Here is a 24,203-nt window from a genome sequence, read left to right on the forward strand (position 1 = left end):
CACTTTTTGAGGGTAAAGAATCGGAATGGACGGGGACACCGATGATTCCAAGGTGCCTAGTCATAGGATGGGAGAGGGTGAGACGTTTTTGCACAATGCTGGGTACGGTAGCATCAAGTAGAGAAAATGGTTGGACTGATAGGCCTAACCTGTCCCCTATCTTCTGGGGGAAAAATCATTAAAAGAGCTCAGTGAGGGGAAAGAGCGTGGTGGACAATGCAGTAGAAACAATAAATAAACAGACAAAATGATCAAATGAGCTGCATTTGAACTGTGATACTTACATTGTTCAGTGTCTTGTTCTCTGTATCCCTTTAGTATACCTACAGTTCCATAATTGAAATCATATCCATTGAACGACGTAAATCAGTATTTAACTGAATATATACAGGGATGATTATTAAACGGGACCCAAAGTGCTCGTGTCTTTTTAAAGAACTCAAACGAGTTCTAAATGCGGTAAAGAGGTCAATGGAACAGATGCCGGATTGCCTCACGTTCAACAAATCTGTTCTAACAAAGTGGATATTCGTCAAATCCGTAATGATGGATTTATTGTAACGGGCCCACAATGTGGTTACTAGAGTCAGACTTAGATATATTTGGATGTTTTTGCTACATAACATTTAGAAGTAGTCCCTTTTCAGGTTTAGAAGGTGACTGCTAAATGCTAGCTCACGTTTATGAGCGAAATCGGTGGTGTTAGTTGTTTTTAACTGTAATGCATAATGCGGTTGATTGGTGACGATGAATGAACATGTATTGGGCCTGACATCCATACAAGCATTGTACTCCAATTTTTACCTCAACATAGGCTATTGTTTACATGTGTACTTCACACTAAGTGTAGGATCATTTTGCTGGGGGGTAATGATGAGATTCGGGAACGTTCCCCATATGTTTCCATGGCATTTCCATTGACCTCTTTACCGCATCTATGGTCAAGATTCCTGATTTCTGTCATGTGCTGGTTTTTGATGACGAGCAGAAACAATATATTGTATGTCAGTGTGTTATTGTGCTAACTGTATGTCATTGCAATCATCAGTGAAGGGACTCATGAATTAAACAAATGGAGGGAGGGGTAGTATTTTGTTCTTCCTCTTTCAAGAGGTATGTGTGTATATATAAATGTGATCAAATGCATTGGCTTTTTGTGTGACACTCTTCCTTGTACTGCAGTCTTATAGTTAAATGTTTCAATGTTTATTAAAATGGTATTGATCAATTTTACTTCATTTTGTTGTCTTTTTGGGTCAATTTCCCACCCCTTTTTCTCCCCAATTCCGTGGTATCCAGTTGGTAGTTAGTCTTGTCCCATCGCTGCAACCCCCGTATGGACTCGGGAGAGGCGAAGATCGAGAGCTGTGCGTCCTCCGAAACCCAGCCAAGCCGCACTACTCCTTGATACAACGCTGCTTAACCCGGAAGCGGAGGAGGAAACACCATACACCTGGCGATCGTGTCAGCGTGAACTGCGCCCGGCCAAACCCTACCCTAACCTGGACAACGCTGGGCCAATTGTGCGCTGCCCCATGGGTCTCCCGGTCACGGCCGGCTGTGACAGAGCCTGGATTTGAACCAGGATCTCTAGTGGCACAGCTAGCACTGTGATGCAGTGCCTTACACCACTGCGCCACTCAGGAGGCATAGGAATGATTCTTGCTCACAAGAAATTCTCCAATACAGTCCATTCGTAAAGTATTCAGACCCTTTTGACCTTTTCCACATTACAGCCTTATTCTACAATTTGTATTTAATCAATCTACACACAATACCCCATAATGAGGTCGAAGGAATTCCCCGTAGAGCTCAGAGACAGGATCGTGTCGAGGCACAGATCTGGGGAAGGGTACCTGCAGGATTGAAGGTCCCCAAGAACACAGTGGTGTCCATCATTCTTAAATGGAAGAAGTTTGGAACCACCAAGACTCTTCCTACAGCTGGCCGCCTGGCCAAACTGAGCAATCGGGGGAGAAGGGCCTTGGTCAGGAAGGTGACCAAGATCCTGATGGTCACTCTGACAGAGCTCCATGGGAGAACCTTCCAGAAGGACAACCATCTCTGCAGCACTCCACCAATCATGCCTTTATGTTAGTGGCCAGACGGAAGCCACTCCTCAGTAAAAGGCACATGACCGCCCGCTTGGAGTTTGCCGAAAGGCACATAAAGACTCTCAGACCATGAGAAACAAGATGCTCTGGTCTGATGAAACACAGATTTACTCTTTGGCCTGAATGTGCAAAGCTGTCATCAAAGCAAAGGGTGGCTACGTTGAAGAACCTCAAATATAAAATATATTTTGATTTAACACTTTTTTGGTTACTACATGATTCCATATGTGTTATTTCATAGTTGTGATATCTTCACCATTATTCTACAATGTAGAATATAATAAAAATAAAGAAAAACTCTGGAATGAGTAGGTGTGTCAACTTTTGACTGGTACTGTATATCTTAGCACAGACTGGAATATGTTCTGGGACTCATCCAATGGCATTGAGGAGTATATCACATCAGTCACCGGCTTCATCAATAAGTGCATCGATGACGTTGTCCCCACAGTGACCGTACGTACCCCAACCAAAAGCCATGGATTAGAGGAAACATCTGCACTGAGCTATAGGGTAGAGCTGCTGCTTTCAAGGAGCAGGACTCTAACCCGGACGCTTATAAGAAATCGCACTATGCCCTCGGACAAACCATCAAACAGGCAAATCATAAATACAGGGCTAAGATTGAATCCTACTACACCAGCTCTGACGCTCGTTGGATGTGGCAGGGCTTGCAAACTATTACGGACTACAAAGGGAAGCCGAGCTGCTCAGTGACACAAGCCTACCAGATGAGCTAAACCACTTCTATGCGCGCTTCGAGGCAAGCAACACTGACGCATGCATGAGAGCGCCAGCTGTTCTGGACAACTGTGTGAAGTGTTAAACAAATCAAAATATATTTCATATTTGAGATTCTTCAAATACCCACCCTTTGCCTTGGTGACAGCTTTGCACTCTCTTGGCATTCTCTCAACCAGCTTCACCTGGAATTATTTTCCAAAAGTCTTGAAGGATTTCCCACATGCTGAGCACTTATTCGCTGATTTTTTTCATTCTGCGGTCCGACTAATCCCAAACATCTCAATTTAGTTGAGGTCGGGTGATTGTGGAGGCCACGTCATCTGATGCAGCACTCAATCACTCTCCTTGGTAAAATAGCCCTCACACAGCCTGGAGGTGTGTTGGGTCATTGTCCTGTTGAATAACAATTGATAGTCCCACTAAGCGCAATCCAGATGGGATAACTTTTCGCTGCAGAATGCTTTGGTAGCCATGCTGGTTAAGTGTGCCTTAAATTCTAAATAAATCAGACAGTGTCACCAGCAAAGCACCCCCAAACCATAACACCTCCTCTTCCATGCTTTACGGTGGGAAATACACATGCGGAGATCATCCGTTCACCCATACCGCGTCTCACAAAGACACGGGAGGTTGGAACCAAAAATCTCATGTTTGGACTCCAGATCAAAGGACACACTTCCACTGGTCTAATGTCCATTGCTCGTGTTTCTTGGCCCAAGCAAGTCTCTTCTTATTGGTGTCCTTTAGTAGTGGTTTCTTTGCAGGAATTCAACCACGAAGGCCTGATTCACAGTCTCCTCTGCACAGTTGATATATCTGTTACTTGAACTCTGAAGCATTTATTTGAGTCTGGTATGTCTAAAGAACTTATCCTCTGCAGCAGAGGTAACTCTGGGTCTTCCATTCCTGTGGCGGTCCTCATGAGAGAACGTTTCATCATATCGCTTGATGGTTTTTGTGACTGCACTTGAAGAAACATTGTTGCCATAATATGGACTTGGTCTTTTACCAAATAGGGCTATCTTCAGTATACCCCCCCCCCCCCCCCCCCCTACCTTTACACAACAGAACTGATTGGCTCAAATGCATTAAGAAGGAAAGAAATTCCACAATTTAACTTTTAAGAAGGCACACCTGTTAATTGAAATGCATTCCAGGGGACTACCTCATGAAGCTGGTTGAGAGAATGCCAAGAGTGTGCAAAGCTGTCAAGGCAAAGGGTGGCTATTTGAAGAATCTCAAATATATTTGGATTTGTTTACTACATGATTCCATAGTTTGTCTTCACTATTAATCTACAATGTAGAAAATGGTAAAAATAAAGAAAAACCCTTGAATGAGTAGGTGTGTCCAAACTTTTGACCGGTAGTGTACATATTACCTTGATTAACCTGTACCCCCGCATATTGACTTGGTACCTGTACCGCCTGTATATAGCGTCGTTATGTCATTATTGCTCTTATTTACTTTATTTAGTAAATATTTTCTTAACCAACAATGCAGAAAAATAAGAGTTAAGGGCTTGTAAGTAAGCATTTCACTGTAAGGTCTACACCTGTTGTATACGCTGCATGTGACAAATAAAATTTGATTTGATTATTTATTTACTACATTTTACACACCGTGCTGCTTTTTCCTCCAACAGGTGTCACTAGTGTGCAAAGCTAGAGCATGTTTGCACTTTCGTCAACTATTTGGACCACCATGACCGCATGTGTTAGTCACATAGTGTTCAAACTGCATTTACTGTGGAGGCCACTCTGTCAACAACGACTGGATGTTAACCTAAACCATGTAGTGAAACCACAAGATAAATCTATTAAAACAGTAGTGTAATGCCTATAGACTTCTCTATAGAACTAAATGGGCACTCCTTTTAGTCAAATGTATTTGTATGTATATTGGGGAAAACTCACCATTAGCTGAATCTAAAATCACAATCTGATTAAGTACATAACTTATTTCCTGGTGGAATTTGATCCAATTGGACTGCTTGCATATCATTAAATGGTGAATTCGAACAAAAAAACATTGTTTAGAATGTTTTTCTCCACTCACTGTAAAGGTTTTGTGTGGATAGAATGTGTTTGTTTTGAGGGTATATTTGTATGTAACGGATTTCTTATGTTTTTGTGGTGTCTACCTTGTGTGTATAAATATATTGGTGTATTTATTTATTTTCAGTATTTCTGTGTGCTGCTGGTATTGCAAGGCAGTCAGCAGCCTCAGTGGACTGGAGAGGGGTGGACTACATGAAGAGTGGGGCTCACTCAGGACTGGCCTGTTCAAGTAGGGAGGCAGGACCGGGGCTGAGACCACCTTACACTGCTCAGCCCCCCCCACCCCCCCAGCCCCCCTCCTCCACTCCCGACACACTCGCACTCTCTCTCCCTTGCCCTGTGCCTGTCTCTCTCCATTCTACCAAGCAGCCAGCCAGACCTCCTCTCTCTTCTTCTGCCCTGTCGACATCCCTCGAGCGTTTCACGCCTTTCTCCCTCAGCCGTGCCCGTCTGCCCTCGCCGCCGCTGACGGTCCAAGTCTATCTATCTACAACTGCAACAAGTTCCCTGGGACTTTTTCAGAAACTTTTTCCTCAATAGCTTTTTTCTTTTTTGATACCTCCCTTGAGACGCCAGTGCGGGTTGTGCTGTGTGTGATAGGGTCTAGTGTTGCTCTTCGCCATTGGGGTCTCTGTACGCTGTTGACCGGAGGAGGAGAAGACTACTTGTCACCATGATCAAAGTTCAGCTGCTGCTCTTGCTGGGCCTGGTCGGCCCCTTCTGTGCCGTCGCACGAGCAAGTAAGTCAACATCCAGGGCTCGAGCCCTCGCAGCACACCGTGTCCGCTCTGTCCGGTCACTCTGCTCGGCTCTCACACTTACTCACATACACCACACCTCTCTTCTCATACTCACTCACTCTTTGTCTGTTTGGCTTGTATCCGGGAGCGTCCTGAATTTGAATCTCGGGGCTGCTCTAAGCTCTTTGTCCTTAGTTCAAAAGTTCCACTCTCAAGGAAGAGCGTACACATGTTCTCTTTGGTTTTGATTGATGTAGGTTTTATTTTATTATTCACAGTAGTCTTTGTCATTTAACATTTGCTCAGCTATGGTATAGGACTCATGTATTCTCCTCTAGGTATAAGTTCATTTAGCAGTGAATTTCTTTGGCTCATCCTGGATGGAAAAAGACAAGCCTTGGCTGAGGGTGTTAATGTAATACAGAGGGCCGACTGGGTGGATAGTCTGTGTCGAATCTACCCCCCCCCCCCCCCCCCCCCCCCAAGCCTCGGGGATGAGGAAAAGTTTGATTTGGAGACAAGGGGGAATGTGATGTAATGGTGCTAGGTCTTGTGCCTCATGCACATGAGTTCTTGGCTGCCGGCAGGGAGTAAAAGGAATATCCTTTGGAAGGCTCCCAAATAGTGCTCGGGTCTGACTCGCCAAATATACACACTGTACACGTTTATCGGAAAGCTTACCCCTATCCATCGCTCTCCCTTTCCCACTCTCCCTCGCCAATCCTGGGTTCCAAAGTATTTCCCCATGGGGTGGGAGGGAAGGAGAGAAGGGGGCAGAGACTGAGTGCTGCAGGGCAGGGCCGGTTTGCGTGTGGGTATTAATAGAGGGAAGCTCTATATTTTAAGACTGTCATGGATGGGACCGGGAGAGCGAACACCCGGCTACGTGAGAGCTTAACAGTGAGGGCTGCTGCTGCTGCCCCACCCCTACCACATGTTGTTAGACTGCCAGGACCCACCGCCCCCCTCCACATTTACCCATCTTAGGCAGGGTATCAAGCTTTACAGGCCCCCTTCACCCCTCATTCCGGCCGCCCCCTGATACTATTCCCCCTACTCCCGGATGATGAGTCTAGGGGCGGAGGAAGTGGTGGGATTTATTTTTAAACGGCAACCTTTACCAACCAGACGTGCCTCTTTCCAACGAAGGCCTGTTTGTAACAGTGTTAACTCCTCAAGCTTCTCCTCTCTGCTCCCTGACAACAATAAAGAAACGGAACAACCTGCACACGCTCCGAACACCAGCGCCTGTTGACTCTGGACTCCCCTACATTCCTCGCCGACGCCCCACCCAGCTCATAATGAGCTTTGTCTGAACCACTCGTCTTTTTAAAAGACTCCATCCGGCACATCTGGCTGCAGACACGGGTCAATGCTCTCTGTCCGTGCCGGCTTGTAAAGTGAGTCAAGTGTGTGCTCATTCGCCAAATATGAGGCGTACGATGTAAAATCCCCTCAGGAAAAGCATTGCTTACATCGATAAAAAAATAAAATAAATTGCCATCCAAAATGTAGAGTTGAAAGTTGTAAGCCTACCTCTGTAAAGCAAAATCTGTGCGGTGAGAAAACAAACATCTATTTGAGTCGGCCCAGGCGGAGGCCATTTTAGCTCACGAACGAGGTAGCCCCAGACGTAGTTGTAGGGTTGGTGTGGCAGGCACTGACAGAGAGGGTAATTCAGCCCTGCCATTAGACCAAGGGGGCACTCCCACAACATGGCCGAACCAAGGGTTTGTGTGTCTTCACTATCAGCATGAACGTCTCATGTCTCTAGCACCTACGCCACAGTGCCAGACACGGAGCGAAGAAGAAAAAACCCACAGGGCTGCAGAGAAACGTATACACCAGTGGACTGAGAATAATTTGATGTTTTTCTGGACGTTCATTTGATATATTACTAACGTTCCCTGATATTTATTGTGGCTCCCTTTTTAAGTAATCTCAATTCATTTTTGCTGTACTTAATGTAATGAAAAATTGATTGAGTTTCACAGCATATATTTATCCCTATACACTCAGTGGCCAGTTTTAGGTTCACTCATTTAGTACCGGGGTCGGACCCCACTTTGCCTCCAGAACAGCCTGAATTCTTAGTGGCATGGGTTCTACAAGGTGTGGCATTCAAATGTTGCTCAAGAGACCTAACGTGTGCCAGGAAAACATTCCCCAAACCATTACACCACCGCCACCAACCTGTACCGCTGACACCAAGCAGGATGGGGCCATGGACTCATGCTGCCTACGCCAAATCCTGACTCTGCCACCAGCATGACGCAACAGGAACCAGGATTTGTCGGACCAGGCAATGTTTTTCCACAACTCAATTGTCCAGTGCACCGTTGATCGGACCATGCTCAAAGTCGCTTAGGTCACTTGTTTTGCCCATTGTAACGTTCAATCAAACTGTAACTGAATGCCTGCCTGCCTGCTTTATAAGCCACGGCCACACTGTCTGTAGGAGCGAACATTTTTGTGAATGGGGTGGTGTATCTAATAAATTGGCTTAATTGGAGTATTTCTGTGATGACTTTATTTCACAAGTCCGTTATTGATGATTATTGTTTGCCCGATATATTGTTCAAGTACATTTGATATAGGCCCATGGCTTCATAGAAGTCTTGTGCCATTGGTTGCCTCACTGATGTTGTCCAGAAGATAAATGTTTAATGTCCTGTATCTCCACTCATGGGAAAATAAACGCGGCCTGTATGTGGACACTATTGTGTCTAAGATAAGAGCCAGTTAGCCAGAGTGGAATATTCTATCGGACCTCTCCCACTCAACTCAAAGTGCCAGGCAGCGAGGTGCGGCGCTCTATGTTTATGCATGACTCCTACAGCTAGCGTGGGAGGCTAGCTGGGCTGCAAGGTGCCATACTGTGATGAGATGGGCAGATACCTCCCTCCCCAGCTAAGGAACAACATTCTTGGGCTCCGGGGCCACAGCAGACACACACTCTCTCACAAGTCTGGAGATGGGCCCTTCCTGTCTACAGACAGCTTAGCACAGACTTACACACACACTCACTCATATGCACACACAGGGGAGCCTCAGTGGCAGCTGATTGTGATGGTGATGGATGTGTCCTGCTCCCTCCTTCGCTCTTACACTATCTTTCTCTCTCCCCCTCTCACGATGCCATTACTGTCCGACAGGCAGGATCTCCACCCCATACGGGCCCCACCGCTTCTCCTGGCCCTTTGCTGTATTCTCTCACTTTTCACTCTCGCCCCTTTGCCTGCCTGCCTTGTATGCCCCCCTTCTCTCCAAAAAGCTTGTTTGAGAGAGATTTTAATGCAGGGCGATTGAGAGACATTTAATGCGCAGCGGTGGTTAAGGGAGCTGATGACACACTCAAACTCAAGCATGCACGCACTCACACATGCACACATCTGCTCTGAGGTCAGGCTATCATGGGACATTAAATCAGAGACAGACTGTGGGACTAGGCCCCTGTTCACAAAATAGAGCTAGAGAGAGCGAATAAACGGAATGGGCTGCCGCTGAGCTCTCCCCTCTAAGTAACAAAACATACCGTTCCCTTTGGGGTTCCCTCCACCCTTTTACACCACTCTCCTCTTGCAGAGCTACAGCATTCCCAAAACCTTTATCAGGACAACTTAATCCACGGGGTGAGGCGGGGCAGAGAGAAGATAGGGGGAGAGTGGTATGGTGGGAGAGAGATGTCGTGTTCTCTTACTCACTAGCGCATCTGTATTAGCCAACGCAGTGGAAAGGAAATAGTACTTAGAGCTAATTGTGAGCACAGCAGACATAATGAAGCAATTGTTAGCGGAGTGGGGGGGGGGGGGGGGCATGAATACATATAGCGCAAGGCTATCCTCACTCAAGCATGGGCACTTTATCATCACAGACATTCCAAACAAACATAAACGTTGCAGTTTCAAGTGCTTCATGATCTGTAGTGGGAGAACAACTTCTGTTATATTTAAACCTGCTTGTTTCTAATGAACGCTAGAGCAAATAGGGAACTAAGAATAATGGGTCTGGGACAACTCGAGAGAGAGAGAGAGGGAGTCATCTATTCAATGTTATTTAACTCATAAAGAATTCTCTATTACGAACGGTCTCGAACAATCAGGGGAAAGGACGAAGAAATGATGTCAGGTTCTAAGTTTAGACCGATCGCTCAGCTTCTTATTTCTGGAGTTGGGAGAAGTTTTGAACTGCACATTCGAAAAGAGCAAAAAGTACTTTCAGGGAAAAGGAGGGATTGCAAAAGGACATGTTGCCAGTTTGCAAGTTAACCATAATTTCAGTCCTTCACTGAAATTGACTTCTGCTTCTTAATTTCGAAGCTGCGCTGTCCAAGCAAAGCTTTCAGTTGTGGAGGGGAATATTTCCAACAGGCACAGATAGGACGGGTTGTAGAGCACAACAGTAAGGTCTCACTCAGCTTGTACTTTGCGGTCCAACCCTTTGATCAAAGAGGCTATTCTTATTACAAGAGGGTTACATTCAATTATAGGATAGATGATGGTAGATTTCACTTCAAGCATTGACAACAGCATACCACCCTGCATCCCACTGCTGGCTTGCCTCTGAAGCTAAGCAGGGCTGGTCTTGGTTGGTCCCTGGATGGGACACCAGATGCTGCTGGAAGTGATGTTGGAGGGCCAGTAGGAGGCACGCTTTCCTCTGGTCTAAAAAATATCCCAATGCCCTAGGGCAGTGTTTGGGGACATTGCCCTGTGTAGGGTGCCGTCTTTCAGATGGAACATTAAAAGGGTGTCCTGATTCTCTCTGGTCACTAAAGATCCCATGGCACTTATCGTAAGAGTAGAGGTGTTAACCCCAGTGTCCTGGCTAAATTCCCAATCTGGCCCTCATACCATCATGGACACCTAATCATCCCCAGCTTCCAATTGGCTCATTCATCCCCTCTCCCCTGTAACTATTCCCCAGGTCGTTGCTGTAAATGAGAATGTGTTCTCAGTCAACTTAACTGGTAAAACAAGGGTCTTTTTAAACAGTCCACTGAACTCAGAGCTTCCATTACAACTCTTATTGCCATCAAGAAATGGCTTGATGAGAGGATGTTTTGAAGTTGAGATCCATGTAGGTCTTTGGTCTCTCGTAATATCACCAACAACAAATTCCAACACATCCAAGTCATGTGGATCCCGTTATCTCTGTTAAACACCCAGTTGTGTTGTTTTACCCTGAATTGTCCATTGTTGCCTCCCCCTCTTTCCCCTCTTAGTGACTATGTTTTAATGGTATGGCCTCATATGCTGACTTCCTGCCATCCCCATCCAGGGGCTGTTATGGCGGAGACTCCATGAACAGGAAATGAGGCAGCGGATGAGGCATGCGAGTGCACAAACACGGCCCAAGACAGGATGGAGAGGGGCAAGGTGGATGGCACTGGGGAGGAGGGAGGACCAACATTTGTTCAGTCATGGGGTGTGGCAGCCATGTTCTTACTGCTACTGATGTGTCAAGCTATGGGCTGGGAGAGAAATAAAAAAATGTCAAGGAAGAGCTAATATTTGTCGGTTTTTCTTTAGAGTTTTCCCACAATGCCCTTGCAATGAGGGACTTTCCAACTGTTCCCTCTTTCCAGCGAATACATTTCAAAACGATTGTGAAATGACAGAGTGAAGTTATGGTCATACTCAGAAAGTAATTCACCTCAGTTGTCATGTATCCAATCACAAGTGGTAGCCCTTCAGCGTGTGTAAATATTGTTAATTTGCCTCTAGCAGTCTTTGACCTCTCTTTGCTGCCCCTCAGGTACACTGGTGACACCATTAGACAGGGTGTCAGATACCCCTGCTGCCACTGATACCCTCAAAGAAGAAGGCGCCACCGATGCCCCCACGGCTGAACCCAAGACTGCGGCCGACGAGGACGTAACGAAAGCCCCTGCCACCGATAAACCTGTCACTACTCAGGTCGATGAGGCTACCCCGAAGGTGACAGAGGCCGCTCCCACGGAGACCGAGGCCACTGAGGCTGCCGAGCAGGAGGCGGCCACAACGGAGGCCCTTCCTGTCGCCACCACGTCCCCGGCGTATCCCGAAGCAAAGGCCACGGCAGCTGCAGAGGCTGAGGAGGAGTTGGTGGTGGAGGAGGGTAAGGATAGAAGATGTCAGCTACAGATATAGAGGTCATGAAGCTGAGAAACCCTGTCAATGCTACAGTCTGTAGATGCTCCCATAGGCGGGAATCAAAGAGGGCAAGGACATATGTAGAGCTCAAGACACGATGAAATTGCTCTGCCCCCTGGTCTCTAAATTTCTATCCTTGCCTTTGCCTCACTCTCCTCATTTCCATAATTTTCCCCCCTTCTCTCGGTTTCCTTCCTGTTTCACCAAACGTGTTGATTCCCTATCGAGGTCAGTCTGGTGGGGTAACTTCGTCTTTTGTGTTCCTTCCACAGAGGGCACTGGCTCTGGACAAGTGGTGGGTATTGTGATTGGCGCATTGGTGGCAGTGATCATTGTCATCGCCGTGGTGATCGCCTTGGTGAGGAGAATGGGCAAATACTCGTAAGTACCTCCAAGGGATACACCCATTGAACTAGAATTGGTCAAAGTATTGGTCAATTTATTTCTATGAATATATATATATACACACACACACTCATGTGCACATGTACGCACACTCTGCATGTCCTGTTTGCCTTGTGATCTTATGAGAGGACTAAGCTTCATGCTGCTACAGCATGCTACTACTGTATAAAACCATGCGCCATACTCTCATTTTCACAACTTATACATGTACTTTAAAGGGCTAGTTTGGGATTTTGGCAATTAAGCCCTTTATCTACTTTCCCAGAGTCAGATGAACCATTTTTTTTCTCTGCATCCAGTATGAGGGAAGTTAGAGGTAGTTTAGCAAGCCAATGCTAACTAGCTTAGCGCAAACACTGAAAGTCTTCGGGATCAGTTAGCATCCGTTATACTGGACGCAGAGACATAACATTTGCTATCACAGGAGGTTGGTGGCACCTTAATTGGGGAGGATGGGCTCGTGGTAATGGCTGGAGTGGAATGGTTTCAAATACGTCAAACATGGCTTCCATGTGTTTGATGCCATTCCATTCGCGCCATTCCAGCCATTATTATTAGCCGTCCTGCCCTCAGCGGCCGACACTGTTTGCTATCCACGAGTTCATCTGACTCTGGGGAAGTAGATGAAGGGCTTCATTGCCAAAATCCCAAAATACTATGGTGAAGTGGGTGCAACGGGTGCTACGACGCACATGGTTTAATAGATAAGACAACCTGCATCACTTGTCAACCATAACTGGTCCTCTGAACATAACACATTTGAATCATAGATTCAAATATAAGTGTCTGTATTCCTTTAAAAAGTCAGTTTTGGCCTCCCGAGTGGCGCAAGGCACTGCGGCGCAGTGCTAGCTGTGCCACTAGAGATTCTGAGTTCCGAGTCCAGGCTGTCGCAGCCGGCCGGTAATTTTTGACATTTATTTATAGATATTTTAAATGGGAACAAGAAGTGTCTTCCAATAGAGGACACGACAGCTGCTGTACTCCTTACCACACCGCACACCTTTTCCTCTGAAAATATTGTTATGTTTGGGGATGTGCTTGCCTGCTAACAGGGAACGTTTTTTTTATGCCATAGGGCTGCTGCTGCTAAGAAAAAGGCTGACACAAAAGAGAGCATCTTAGTTTCTGTAATTTTCTCTTTGATTGTTTTCCCAGTTAATCATCTTAACCCCATGACTCAGACACAAAACAAATGATGCGTCTCATATCCAACCCTATTCCTTTTATAGGGCCCTGGTCAAAAGTAGGGCTCCATAAAGGGGAATAGGTGCCATTTAGGATGCACGCTTTGTGTCTGTCCGTCGCCGATCGACAGGCTGTTGGCTGCAACTGCTCTCTGAGACATCCACTCATGGGCCAATGAGCCATCAGGCATTGTTCATTCAGTGAAACAAGTGGCTTCATTTGCACTTCAATTTCAGTCAAAAGGCTCATGTATGGACTTAGTGGGTCCATTGACACATGGTTTCCCAGCTGTTTGGCTTTACATCAGTTCTGATTGATTATGCTGGCTGTCTCAATGGCATAATGGTTCGAAACGGAGTAGCAACTCAACGGTGTCTTCTTGAATGAATTAGTTATCAGGATATCACAGAGATGTTGTTGTTGGTCCGTTTTGAATCACTTTTGTTTTTTATTGTACCAACTTGACCTAAACTGTGTAAACTGAGTAAAATGTATTAAATAAATAGCATTATGTTAAGTATGTTTCTCCTTTAAACCATTCAAAACTAACTATATCCTTATACAAGCTGAATGGCTGTAGGGCCCATAACTAAGATAGCATGCAGTATATGAGTGACTTTTGAAATTAATTCAGTTACAATCACTGGTGACTCCCCCTACGAATGATCACATTTCATGAAAAATGTACTAAAAGTCATGTTCTCCATGTGCTGTGGTATCGTTAAAATCATAAACCAAGCAGCTTTTTAGATATCATTTATCCAAACCATTTTTTCAATCATCTGAAATGTATGAGCCGTGAGCAGATTTTGTTTTGAGTGTTGGCCTGTGTGTTTTACTCTTTCACCTTCTCTCTTCATCCCTCAGCCCCTGAGGAGAAAAGCTGCAAGACAGGAAGTCCCCAAAAAGTTATGGCAATTCTGAACTGCTGAACTACGTCATTTCCTGTCATTAAACAAGCATGCTACCAGCACTAACCTAACCAAGATCTTGTACTGTTGCCAAAAGGAGGGGGAGGTGTGGGGGGAGAAGAATGTTTCTCCCCCCAACCCCCAGACGGAGCCATTGATATCAATGGTCCTGCCCAACCCCACAGCAACCCTCCACACCGATAACCAAACGGGGGGGTGACCCCCCACTGACATCCCACAGGATGACCCACAGGGTGTCAGTGAATTTCAGGATTTTTCATATGTGTTTGTAAAAAGAAAGGAAGTAAGGGATTATTTAATTTGTGGTAGAAAACGCTCTCTTATGCAGTGGTGTGTACATTAATTCCAATTTGCATTTGAGTTGAAGACGACCTAAAAACACGACACAAAAGAAACAGAAAATAAAAAGTTGAATACAGAAGGGGGAAAAAGGCGGAAGAGAATGTGGTGAATTTAATAAGGTGTATATACCACGCAAAGGGACTACAGTTATTACTTGATTATATGTTGCAGTTGCTTACTATAGTATTCAGTTAATGGAACATTGCAAAGCAGCCAAAAACATCCACATAGTATTTTCTCACCTTAACACCTAGCCAACGAGTCCCTACCTACCAAAGTGTTCAACAACTATATGAAGCACTGTATGCAGAAGTTGTTTCGACATTGTGCTCATGTTCTGAGGGTTAGCGAGGGGCTAATGAAAAGACGCCTCATTTGCAAGTGTAACGTGACATTCTGCCAGCTTTAACACTGACATATAAAAACCTAATACAGATCTGTGAAATTTTGCAGAAGGGTTTGTGCCACTGTCTCTGGTATTCCCTGGATAGTTTTGAGATTTTACTTTTGAAGTGCATTAATGTGAATGGACTGTACTTTAACTGTCACCCATTCCAATAGGACAGCTTTGATGACTTCAGGTTTTCACAAAAATCATGTGTTCCATATACAGGTAGAAGTCATCAGCCCCCATTCTGCTAGCATTGTCCTTTACAATGTATTCACTGTACTTCTGCTTACTTTAGAGTATACCAAGCAAACACACAATCTTTAAATGCAGGTTCCCCCCTGAATGCATGCAAAGGATGTTTTGACTTCCATGGTTGCACCCAGTTTTAGGCACATTTCCTTCATAATCATTAGGACATCAATGGGTGTCAAAATTATTCAGTTTCAGCTTAGCTCCGCTTGCTTTAAGAACTGTTAATAAGTGCACTGAATGAGTGATGACAATTGTTTAATGGATCCGCTTTAGACACTGCAATCGTTTGCAACGATGTTTGTTTCTGCTTCTGCTCCATAGTATCAAATCTAGGTCTTTCATTTTACTCCTCAGATTTTTTTTAGAGTCCTTTTATTTAATTGCAGTGTTTTTGTTCATACTGTTTCAATAAACAAGTGAAAACACTCCAAATATACGCTGGCTTGAGACATGTTTTTATTTGTGTGTGTTGGTAGAATTCAGACATTATATTGTCTTTGTTGCTCCATTGTTTTTTGGCTGTTGCTTATCAAATCAAGTTTCCCAAGTAATTTCCCCCAAAATTGCAACAATAGGTGCTGACACAGGAAGAAATTATCTCATGACTCTGCTTTTTACACAACCTTCAGTGTAAAATTAGCACACACCACTACCCAGCATGCACTGGGGTAGAAGTCAGTGGCGAAAGCTGATTGCTCCAGTCAGGTAATGCACAAAACACCCCTCCACTGAATCAAGACAAACTACGGCCAAATGCGGTCCTGTATGGACTGCCTGAGACTGCTGAGTCCGTTAGCTCTCTCCGGCTGGGGTGTTTCTCTGACAGTTACGTGTGTTTTTTTTTTATGTTGTGGAGTTTTTCGTACGGCACTGTTAACCTGGGGCAGCTCTCCAACAGTGAGCTGTGAGGCACACAGAGCTGGCCTGTGTCTTGCTCTCTCCTCCATGTGGTTTTAGGCAGCGTCCCAAAACCCACTGCCCCAGCCGCCCCCAGTCTGCCAGCTTCATCCCCTTTTAGCTCTGCTCTCTCCCTCCACACAGGGAACAATGGAGTCTTTTGAGAGGGAAAAGATGGAGAGGCTATGGGCCGTTGTGATGCTCACCCAGCTCTGCTCTCCTTCTGTCATTACACAGCCTGCATGGACTCCCCACGCACCCCACAGGAGGTGCTAGGGCAAATTCTGTACATTGCTCCAGGGTGGAGTCACTTCCTCCATTCACTTACATGCAGATGTACACAACTGTATACATTATTATTTACAGGTACATACTGTACACATGAATGCACGCACACACGGAAGACTACAAGCATCACCTTCACACTGATGCAGAAGCCCGGATAGGCACACAGCCACACTCAAACTCAGGCTGCCCAACTCTCACAAATTGGTATTTTGACCGATCAGATCAGCTCTGAAAAATATTTGATGTGATTGGTTGAAGAAAAAAATTAATTGGCCCGCCCCGATTCATTTTTTTTTTTTGTAAACACGGCTTCAGTCATGTCTGTCTGCACACACATTCACAACTCCCTGCCTCAAGTGAACAATACCTCCCTCATAAGCTCCCACTTGTGCAGGTGTAAACATGAGCTTGGTGTGTGTGAAATAAATCCTTGTGCCGGTGTCCTCCTGCCTGGGTTTTTATGGCTGCTTCCCCCAGCATCCCTGCGCGCGCACACGTACACACCCCTGTCCTGCTCAAGAGGTGGCGGGCTGTTTCATAGGCCTGTCGACTCAGGAAGGCCGAGCAGAGGGAAAACGCGCAGCACTACAGTAACTCAGGCAAGCAGACAAATTCCAAATAGAAAGTCCTTAGAGATCTTGTGTAGGTCATGTCCATGTAAAAGGACCAATGAGTGCCAACATGTGAAGTTCATAGGAACATGTCAAATGAAAGCTAAGAGTCTAGATTTCTTTCAAAATGAAGGCATATCTACATTTTCAACCATTTTCCAACCCAAAAAATTGCAATAAGCAAAGGCCTTGATTTCTGGTCAAATAGATACACAACATCGACCAGAAAAAGTCTTAAAGTACATCAAATCACAATAATGGTCACGTAAAGACCCCTGCCAACTGACATGAGAAAATGTTCTGCCTTCTGGAAGTTAAAGAAACGTTACCTTGTGCCTTGGAATTCCGTTACCAAAAACCCACATTCTTAACATATTTCTAATTTCTCTCCCTCATGAGTGGGGAGGATAATAAAAGTTCACAGAAATAACAAGTAAAGGTAGACCAATCAATTAGTTAGTGTTTTTACTGATATCAATTTTGTTAAGTGATTAAAACTTGAAATTAAAATCTAACAGAATATCTGCAATTGAATTGGCTACAATGGTAAATCATAGTAGTCACAAAGTTGAGTTCACAAGTTTGGACCGCACAGGAGAGTTCAGTACAGTACACGAGTTGAGTACACCAATTTACTGTACTTTACTGGGCTGTACTTTGATGTCCAAACTTGTGAAACATCGACGTCTAATGATTGGTTCAGATTTGATCTTGTTTTGGGTGCAGAGCTCATTAAAATAACAGCCAGTGTGTAGAATAATACCCCCAAATCCAAAGGATGGTATTGCATCTTCTTACCTCTGTGTAGCTATTTAGGATACATCACCATGAAGAGAACGACATTCACATCCATAATTATGTATTTCTGTGTAGTACAGATCAGCGACCCATGATGAAATTCCGTTACTGCAATTCCATTACTGGGTGTAAATCCACTTCACTTACTGTAGTTCAATAAACAGAGTAGATTCAATATCAATGTGTCATGATATCGCTGGCACCCCATTCTTTCTGCAGACATCGTTGAATCTTAATTCAGAGCAAATATTTGGCAATTGTGAACACCCAAAAATTTGGGAGATTTGACCAAAATTCTGTTACCAAACTCTGCATCTGCACAGTTCTTCCAGTAAATGTGCTTTTGTTAAATTGTAAAAAGTAGTCCTTGTGCATAAAATTGTATGGTTTGTTAATCTTTGAAATTATTGGTTTTTGTTTGGCATACATTTTAAGTGAAAAGAGCCAGTCCATTAACGTGAAAATGCCCTGTAACAAAACAATACTTGTAACCTAGCTTATCCAGAACCCACTACACAGACGTGAGTTAATTTGTGACTGGAAATGTGATATTATTATATGCCGGGATTCAATCCGATTGGGCGTTATCGAGAATGCACCTTTTAAAGACAATGTTCCTGTGATCGCAGAGACCACATTCACGGTGAACGCTGCATAAGTCAGCTCAAATCAGAAAATATTTAAATGTCAAGTGTTCTACACTCCGGATTGAATTCCAATTCTGTCAATAATGCTAGAACATGCGTACATGAATGTTTGCAATTTAGCTAGTCCAGCATCAACTACACAAGTCAGATGAATTTGAGGTCAACTGTGAAGAAAAACAGGCCACAAACAGTGCATTCTGGAAGTATTCAGACCCCTTAACTTTTTCCAAATGTTACATTACAGCCTTATTCTAAAATTAAGTAAAAAAATTCTCATCTACAGACAATACCCCATTTTTTTTGCAAATGTATTATGAATAAAGAATAGATACATTATTTACACAAATATTCAGACCCTTTGCTATGAGACTCGAAATTGAGCTCAGGTACATCCTGTTTCCATTGATCATCCTTGATGTTTCTACAACTTGATCCGATTCCACCTGTGGTAAAATCAATTGATTGGACATGATTTGGAAAGCACACACTGGTCTATATAAAGGTTCCACAGTTTGCAGTGCATGTCAGAGCAAAAACCAAGCCATGAGTTCGAAGGCATTGCCTGTAGAGCTCCGAGACAGGATTGTGTCGAGGCACAGATCTGGGGCAGAGTACTAAAACATTTCTGCAGCATTGAAGGTCCCCAAGAACACAGTGGCCTCCGGCATTCTTAAATGGAAGAAGTTTGGACCCACCAAGACTCTTCCTAGAGCTGGCCGCCTGGCCAAACTGAGCAACCGGGGGAGAAGGGCCTTGGTCAGGGAGGTGACCAAAAACCTGATGGTCACTCTGACAGAGCTCCAGAGTTCCTCTGTGGAGAGGAGCTCACTGGATCCTATTCCAACTAAACTACTGAAAGAGCTGCTTCATGTGCTTGGCCCTCCTATGTTGAACATAATAAACGGCTCTCTATCCACCGGATGTGTACCAAACTCACTAAAAGTGGCAGTAATAAAGCCTCTCTTGAAAAAGCCAAACCTTGACCCAGAAAATATAAAAAAACTATCGGCCTATATCGAATCTTTCATTCCTCTCAAAAATTTTAGAAAAAGCTGTTGCGCAGCAACTCACTGCCTTCCTGAAGACAAACAATGTATACGAAATGCTTCAGTCTGGTTTTAGACCCCATCATAGCACTGAGACTGCACTTGTGAAGGTGGTAAAGATATCAGTTTGTCTCTGTGAATGGTTTGTCCTCTGACAAATCAACTGTACATTTCGGTGTTCCTCAAGGTTCCGTTTTAGGACCACTATTGTTTTCACTATATATTTTACCTCTTGGGGATGTCATTCGAAAACATAATGTTAACTTTCACTGCTATGCGGATGACACACAGCTATACATTTCAATGAAACATGGTGAAGCCCCAAAATTGCCCTCGCTAGAAGCCTGTGTTTCAGACATAAGGAAGTGGATGGCTGAAAACTTTCTAGTTTTAAACTCAGACAAAACAGAGATGCTTGTTCTAGGTCCCAAGAAACAAAGAGATCTTCTGTTAAATCTGACGGTCAATTAATCTTGATGGTTGTAAAGTCGTCTCAAATAAAACTGTGAAGGACCTCGGCGTTACTCTGGACCCTGATCTCTCTTTTGACGAACATATCAAGACTGTTTCAAGGACAGCTTTTTTCCATCTACGCAACATTGCAAAAATCAGAAATTTTCTGTCCAAAAATGATGCAGAAAAATTAATCCATGCATTTGTTACTTCTAGGTTAGACTACTGCAATGCTCTACTTTCCGGCTACCCGGATAAAGCACTAAATAAACTTCAGTTAGTGCTAAATACGGCTGCTAGAATCCTGACTAGAACCAAGAAATTTGATCATATTACTCCAGTGCTAGCTTCCCTACACTGGCTTCCTGTTAAGGCAAGGGCTGATTTCAAGGTTTTACTGTTAACCAATAAAGCGTTACATGGGCTTGCTCCTACCTATCTTTCCGAGTTGGTCCTGCCGTACATACCTACACGTACGCTACGGTCACAAGACGCAGGCCTCCTAATTGTCCCTAGAATTTCTAAGCAAACAGCTGGAGGCAGGGCTTTCTCCTATAGATCTCCATTTTTATGGAATGGTCTGCCTACCCATGTGAGAGACGCAGACTCGGTCTCAAACTTTAAGTCTTTACTGAAGACTTATCTCTTCAGTAGGTCATATGATTGAGTGTAGTCTGGCCCAGGAGTGTGAAGGTGAACGGAAAGGCTCTGGAGCAACGAACCGCCCTTGCTGTCTCTGCCTGGCCGGTTCCCCTCTCTCCACTGGGATTCTCTGCCTCTAACCCTATTACAGGGGCTGAGTCACTGGCTTACTGGTGCTCTTTCATGCCGTCCCTAGGAGGGGTGCGTCACTTGAGTGGGTTGAGTCACTGACGTGATCTTCCTGTCTGGGTTGGCGCCCCCCCTTGGTTTGTGCTGTGGTGGAGATCTTTGTGGGCTATACTCGGCCTTGTCTCAGGATTGTAAGTTGGTGGTTGAAGATATCCCTCTAGTGGTGCGGGGGCTGTGCTTTGGCAAAGTGGGTGGGGTTATATCCTTCCTGTTTGGCCCTGTCCGGGGGTATCATCGGATGGGGCCACAGTGTCTCCTGACCCCTCCTGTCTCAGCCTCCAGTATTTATGCTGCAGTAGTTTATGTGTCGGGGGGCTAGGGTCAGTTGGTTATATCTGGAGTACTTCTCCTGTCTTATCCAGTGTCCTGTGTGAATTTAAGTATGCTCTCTCTAATTCTCTCCTTCTCTCTTTCTTTCTCTCTCTCTCTCTCGGAGGGCCTGAGCCCTAGGACCATACGTCAGGACTACCGGGCATGATGACTCCTTGCTGTCCCCAGTCCACCTGGCCTTGCTGCTGTTCCAGTTTCAACTGTTCTGCCTGCGGTTGTGGAACCCCTACCTGTCCCAGACCTGCTGTTTTCAACTCTTAATGATCGGCTATGAAAAGCCAACTGATTTATTATTTGACCATGCTTGTCATTTATGAACATTTTGAACATCTTGGCTCTCTCTAATTCTCTCCTTCTCTCTTTCTTTCTCTCTCTCGGAGGACCTGAGCCCTAGGACCATACGTCAGGACTACCGGGCATGATGACTCCTTGCTGTCCCCAGTCCACCTGGCCTTGCTGCTGTTCCAGTTTCAACTGTTCTGCCTGCGGTTATGGAACCCCTACCTGTCCCAGACCTGCTGTTTTCAACTCTTAATGATCGGCTATGAAAAGCCAACTGACATTTATTCCTGATTATTATTTAACCATGCTTGTCATTTATGAACATTTTGAACATCTTGGCCATGTTCTGTTATAATCTGTTATAATCTCCACCCGGCACAGCCAGAAGAGGACTGGCCACCCCTCATAGCCTGGTTCCTCTCTAGGTTTCTTCCTAGGTTTTGGCCTTTCTAGGGAGTTTTTCCTAGCCACCGTGCTTCTACACCTGCATTGCTTGCTGTTTGGGGTTTTAGGCTGGGTTTCTGTACAGCACTTCGAGATATTAGCTGATGTACGAAGGGCTATATAAAATAAACTTGATTTGATTTGATTTGGAGATGGGAGAACCTTCCAGAAGGACAACCATCTCTGCTGCACTCCACCAATCAGGCCGTTATGGTAGAGTGGCCAGACGAAAGCCACTCCTCTGTAAAAGGCACATGACAGCCCGCTTGGAGTTTGCCAAAAGGCACCTAAAGGACTCTCAGACCATGAGAAAAAAGATGATCTGGTCTGATGAAACCAAGAGTCACGTCTCGAGGAAACCTGGAACCATCCCTACGGTGAAGCATAGTGGTGGCAGCATCATGCTGTGGGATGTTTTTCAGCGGCAGGGACTGGGAGACTAGTCAGGATCGAGAGAAAGATGAACAGAGTACAGAGTGATCCTTGATGAAAACCTGCTCCAGAGCGCTCAGGACCTCAGACAGGGGTGAAGGTTCACCTTCCAACAGGACAATGACCCTAAGCACACAGCCAAGACAATGCGGGAGTGGCTTTGGGACAAGTCTCTGAATGTCCTTGAGTGGCTCAGCCAGAGCCCGGACTTGAACCCGATCTAACATCTCTGGAGAGACCTGAAAAAAGCTGTGCAGCGACACTCCATTTTAGAATAAGGTTGCAATGTTGCAAAATGTGGAAAATGTCAAGGGGTCTGAATACTTTCAGAATGCACTGTACATGAATAAAGTCATTTTTATTACAATCCTCTCACCACAAGCTTGGTTATCATATTTTCAAGATATTGCTAGTCTAGAGTAGTCAGTCGCTGTCATCTACAAAGCTTCCCACTGGGCACAGACGTCAAAGTCTATTCCACATTGAAATGATGTGGAAACAGCGTTGATTCAACCAGTGTGTTCCCAGTGGGTTGTGAAAGGTTGGATGGACTATGCCAGGTATTCTCAAACTGGGGTACGTGCAATGCCGTCGGGGGTACACCAAATAAAAATGTGATTCACATTTAAAAAAATATTAATAATCTTCACATTTTCCAACGGGGCTATACATTTGGGTGAGATGTTTTTCTCGCCTGAGTAGCCTCGTTTCACTTCCAAAAATAGAATTAAACCATCTAGTGTTCACCGAAATAACAACAATGTCAAATACAGGTAGCCTAGTCAAATAATTAACATCCAATCACATTAACCGTTATGCTCTCGTGGGAATTCCACTAACGGTCCATATGTAGACAAACGTAAGCCACAGGAGTTTTTTGAGCGACAATTAAGACGACTTTCGAGTAGTAAGACATGTATAAAAGCAACAGACAACATTAATAAGAAGGGGCTAGAAGCGTCTTATATGGTGAGCTACCGAGTGGCTAGGACAGACAAGCCCCATACTACTGTGGAGGACTTAATTCTTCCTGCTGCCATGTATATGACTGGGACAATGCTGGGGGAAAAGGCCCAAAAAACTATACAGACAATGTCTTCATCAAACAACACCGTTTCATGATGCATCAGTGACATGGCAGGAGATGTTTTGAAACAATTACTGCTTCGCATACAAGCCAGTGAATTCTATGCGTTACAGCTGGATGAGTCAACAGACGTGGCGGGCCTGGCACAGCTCCTGGTTTATGTCCGTTACGTCTATGGGAGGTCAATTAAGGAAGACATCCTCTTCTGTAAAAACCACTGGAAACCAGGACAACAGGAGAGGATATTTTTATAGTACTGACAGCTTGGTGACTTCAAATGGACTTTGATGGTCAAGATGTGTTGGTATCTGTACCGATGGCACAAAAGCCATGACAAGGAGACATAGTGGAGTGATAACGCGCGTGTGCACGTGCAAACAGTTGCTACCGACGCCACATGGGTACACTGCAGCATCAACCAAGAGGCTCTTGCTGCCAAAGCAATGCCTGACAGCTTGAAAGACGTTTTGGACACTACAGTGAAAATGGTTAACTTTGTTAAAGCAAGGCCCCTGAACTTTGTGTATTTCTGCACTATGCAATGATATGGGCAGCGACCATGTAACGCTTTTACAACATACAGAAGTGCGCTGGTTATCAAGGGGCAAAGTATTGACACGTTTTTTTTAATTGAGAGACGAGCTTAAAGTTTTCTTTACTGACCATAATTTTGCATGATGACGAGTTTCTTACACGACTGGCCAATCTGGGTGATGTTTTTTCCTTGCCTGAATGATCTGAATCTAGGATTACAG

General features: G+C 44.7%; 1 protein-coding gene across 2 annotated transcripts; it reads left to right on the forward strand.

Annotated features, from left to right (window-relative positions):
• Nucleotides 1-5,286: 5,286 nt before the first annotated feature.
• si:ch211-156j16.1 (uncharacterized protein LOC564557 homolog) lies at nt 5,287-21,346 on the forward strand. Of its 2 annotated transcripts, none has more exons than XM_039009983.1 (4): nt 5,287-5,658; nt 11,416-11,757; nt 12,065-12,173; nt 21,310-21,346. In XM_039009983.1, exons 1-4 carry the CDS (start codon nt 5,592-5,594, stop codon nt 21,314-21,316), a joined length of 525 nt encoding a protein of 174 aa, XP_038865911.1. In that variant the 5' UTR covers nt 5,287-5,591; the 3' UTR covers nt 21,317-21,346. The 2 variants fall into 2 exon arrangements, with proteins under 2 accessions (XP_038865911.1, XP_038865909.1); XM_039009981.1 differs by lacking the exon at nt 21,310-21,346 and adding an exon at nt 14,253-15,720.
• Nucleotides 21,347-24,203: the final 2,857 nt, after the last annotated feature.

Source organism: Salvelinus namaycush, chromosome 16, assembly GCF_016432855.1.
Source record: "Salvelinus namaycush isolate Seneca chromosome 16, SaNama_1.0, whole genome shotgun sequence".
NCBI classification, from domain to species: Eukaryota; Metazoa; Chordata; class Actinopteri; order Salmoniformes; family Salmonidae; genus Salvelinus; species Salvelinus namaycush.